At 46.3% G+C, this 3,759-nt stretch overlaps 1 protein-coding gene across 1 annotated transcript in view; it reads right to left on the bottom strand.

The window, feature by feature from the left end:
- Positions 1 to 998, bottom strand: part of uap1l1 (UDP-N-acetylglucosamine pyrophosphorylase 1, like 1) — an 80,326-nt gene extending 79,328 nt beyond the window's left edge. The window contains exon 1 of the mRNA XM_037692483.1: positions 696 to 998. Within this exon, the coding sequence (XP_037548411.1) occupies positions 696 to 975 (280 nt within the window). The 5' untranslated portion in view covers positions 976 to 998. The remainder of the gene's footprint in view (positions 1 to 695) is intronic.
- Between the last annotated feature and the right edge of the window lie 2,761 nt (positions 999 to 3,759).

Raw genomic sequence — 3,759 nt, 5'->3', positions numbered from 1 at the left:
ACGTCACGATGATTGAAGCTAAACGTCACGATGATTGAAGCTAAACGCCACGATGATTGAAGCTAAACGCCATGATGATTGAAGCTAAATGTCACGATGATTGAAGAATCACCAAAACATCACGGAGGGTGAACTTCAGGCTCAAATCTTGTTCCACGTTCTTTCATGTTCAAGCTTTTTGTTTCTCCTTGAGAAAAAGAAACACACATTAAAAACCAAAAAAGAGCAGCTAGAACGATCTGTTCTTCAAGTGTCATATTTTTATTTGAACGAGATTTAGCAGAAAGTTTATATTTGTTTCAGGAAGTTTCACTTCTGTGTCCTGCTCTCACCAGCCTCCATCTTTCTATATGAGCAAGAAACAAGTATAAATACACAGATGTTGGTGGCTCACTCATACTTGTCAGGCTAAAGTGAACACACCAAAGTTGTAGCAGCGATTTAAACAAACAAACAAACAAACAAACAAACAAACAAAACACCAAGGGTATGTACAACCCCCCACACATGACCAGGTTTTGTTGTGTTGAGCTTTTCCTGTATTTATTTCCAGGAGCTGTCCACTCACATGAAAGTCGGAACCGGGTCACGGTTCCGTGGACTCTCACACGCGCGTGAGGAGCCGCCTCTGGTTGCAGCGCGCGCTCCCGACACAGGGGGACAGATTTTCACACAACACCGGTTCTGCTCCTCACCTTGGTCTTCCCACCGGGTCAGGACCTCCGGGTCGCTCCTCGCGCTGCCGGTGATCTCGGGGGGAACCGGTTCCATGTCCGGGTCCAGAGTGCAGGAGTTCGGGGCGGCCGCAGCCCGGCAGGCCGCCTCACAGTGCTCCTTCAGAGCCTGCAGGTCCAACAGAACCAGGTCCTGCAGGAACCCCTCCTGCTGCTCCTCACTCAGCTCCGACCAGAACCGCAGAACATGAGCCTGTCCTGCTGAGTCCAAACTCTGCTTAACCTGCTCCAAACGGGACATGTTGGACCAGGTTCTACTGCATCCGAACCGGGCCGAAACAGACACTCCGAGAATGGAATCACGAAAGAAGAACTCGTGACTGAAGGAGAAAAACTTCCGAGTCTGAACCGGATCTTCCAAACAGCTGAATCAGCGACCATCCTCTGACGTCATCACGTGACTTTCACCCGGGTCACGTGGTTCCTTCAGCAGAACCGGTTTTGTTGGAAAACTACTGGTGTCAGTGGTTGACCCAACAGAACCTCCTTCAGAACCAGATCTCTCAGTGGTTTTCTGTTGGACTTCATCAGTCTGTCTGAAGGTCCATGATGTTTCAGTCCAGTTCAGGTTCTGGACTCTGACTGGACCCTGGTTCTGTTCTTTTCATTCATTCGACCTTTGTTTTAGTCTCACTGATCCACAGGAGAGCAGCACGGTGGTGCAGCTGGTAGAGCTGCTGCCTCTCAGCGAGCAGGTCCCTGGTTCAAACCCCGGTCCGGGGGCCTTTCTGGGTGGAGTTTGCATGTTCTCTCCGTGCATGCGTGGGTTTTCTCCGGGTACTCCGGTTTCCTCCCACAGACCAAAAACATGCATGTTAGGCTGATTGGTAACTCTAAATTGTCTCTAGGTGTGAGTGAGAGAGTGAATGGTTGTTTGTCTCGTTTGTCTCTATGTGTCCCTGTGATGGACTGGAGACCTGTCCAGGGTGTCCCCCGCCCCTCACAGCTGGACATGGGCACCGGCGACCCCCGTGACCCAAAATGGAAGAAGCGGGTAAAGATGATGGATGGATGGATGGATGGATGGATGGATGGATGGATGGATGAGCCACAGGACTCATTTACGAGACCTGTTTTACAGACAACAATAGAAAATCATATAAAACATATAAAATGAAAAGTAAATAAGAAATTACATAAAAGCTGAAACAAAACCATCTCCATTATAAAGCCATGTAAATGTACACATGTATGGACTGTAACCTCAGCACACATCACTCCCACACAACGTCCCCGGGTAATAATCTGGAGAGAAGGCCACAGCTTCTGTTATGAACTTGTCTGATGCACGTCCATCCCTTGGAAAGGAAAGAAAGGCACAGGTCTTAGACAGAGTTTGATGTGACACCTTCAAAAGATGCTGAACAGATGCATTAGTGTTAGTAGAACCATTGAAATTGTGAGTTTTTTTTTATGCAGGCAGAAAATACCTAACAGTGTTAAACAATGACAACAAGATGGCAAAGCAATGAAGTCCTGTATAATATTTAATAATATTAAAATTATTTGTCCAGCTGTTTTTATTCAGCTCTGACCTGAGTTCCCTGTTCTCCTGTAACAGGTGGTTTATTTCTGCTCTTTTTTTGTTCACACATTGTATTTGTACCTTTTGGCTGCTGGTTCATGTTCCTCCTCATCATCATCTGCAGCCTCACTGAGCTCCTCTCCTGGAGTTTCACCCATTTCATCTGAAGGTTTGTCTTGAAGAGGACATATCAGAACACACATCAGTATTACTACAGTAAAAGTGACAACACTAGAAACATTGAACAGTTTATTTCACAGTAACACAGATGTCCACTCTGTCTAAACTCAGACTAAGTTACATGCAAAATATAAACCTGACCTAAACCAGGTTGGCCCACTTCTATGAACATGAACTAAACATGAACTAAACATGAACTAAACATGATACACCCCAACAAAATCATGGCACAAATTTATGGCACAGCACCAACAAACTGACTTTAGCCACTCACCAGAATGTGTGGAACAAACCAGCAGGTGTTTGGAGCTGGAGAAAGTTACATGAGGACGTGTCACGGCTGATATCCAGGACATTCGTGTCTCTTTTGTTTGGTCCCTCGTGTTGTTTCCAGGTGAGAAAACAATGAAACAAAGTCAGTTTTTGATCTTTTTACCGTTCCGGTTGTGTGACCGAACATTACAATAACGCAACAAGTTCAGACCATTGTTAAATTGTTTGAACCTACTTAAGATTCAGTGGGGAAGCTATGTTGGTTCTGGTGGAGAGGCTGTCTGACCTGGAGGCCCCACTGTGCTTTTGAAAAGCCTTTAACAGCCCCGGGCCCCCAGGCTGCGCAGAGCCATCGATGCTAGCTCACGTTAGCAGTCAGAACAGAGGCAGCTGGGCGATGGGCCCAGGTAAACTAAACTATGTCCCCGTTCACCACTGACACGTTCACGTCTCGAATGTTTCAAGAGATATTTCTTCTGCTTTAAATCACATTTCAAACCAGTCTCCTCCTCTTAGCAGTCCTGAACCACAGGCCTGCGGAGTATCGGCCCAAAGTAAGCCCAAAGCTAAAACTAAAGGCCCAGCTAACCACTGATCCATTCATGTTTCAAATGATTCTTCTCCCATTCAAAACCACTTTTCAAACCAGTTTCCTCCACTTAGCTGTCCTGAACCTGAGCCTCACTGGGTGACGGTCCAAAGAAAAAACAATATTAAAACCAAGCCCTTGGTCAACCACCGACCCGTTCAACTTTCAAATCGGTCTTCTGTGCTTAGTGAGACACTCGCCGAGGAGCAGACTCTCATTGTTGGCAGCTCCATGGTCCAAAATGTAGCACCTGTGACTCAAACCAGTCAAATATGTTCCAGGGGCCAGAGCAGGCGACATCAAATTCAACCTGAAACTACTGGCCAAAGCGAAGGTGAAATACAGTCAAATTATTATTCACTTTGGCACTAGAACCTCCTTCTTCCACCTGCGTGATATCACTAACATTAGAAACATCTGGTCCATGCATTGGTCACGTCCAGACTGGACTATTGCAA

The sequence above is a fragment of the Nematolebias whitei genome, chromosome 18, assembly GCF_014905685.2.
Source record: "Nematolebias whitei isolate Nwh7 chromosome 18, NemWhi1, whole genome shotgun sequence".
Taxonomy (NCBI): Eukaryota; Metazoa; Chordata; class Actinopteri; order Cyprinodontiformes; family Rivulidae; genus Nematolebias; species Nematolebias whitei.
Note: the sequence above shows the minus strand (reverse complement) of the source record. Positions and strands in the feature narration are given on the sequence as shown.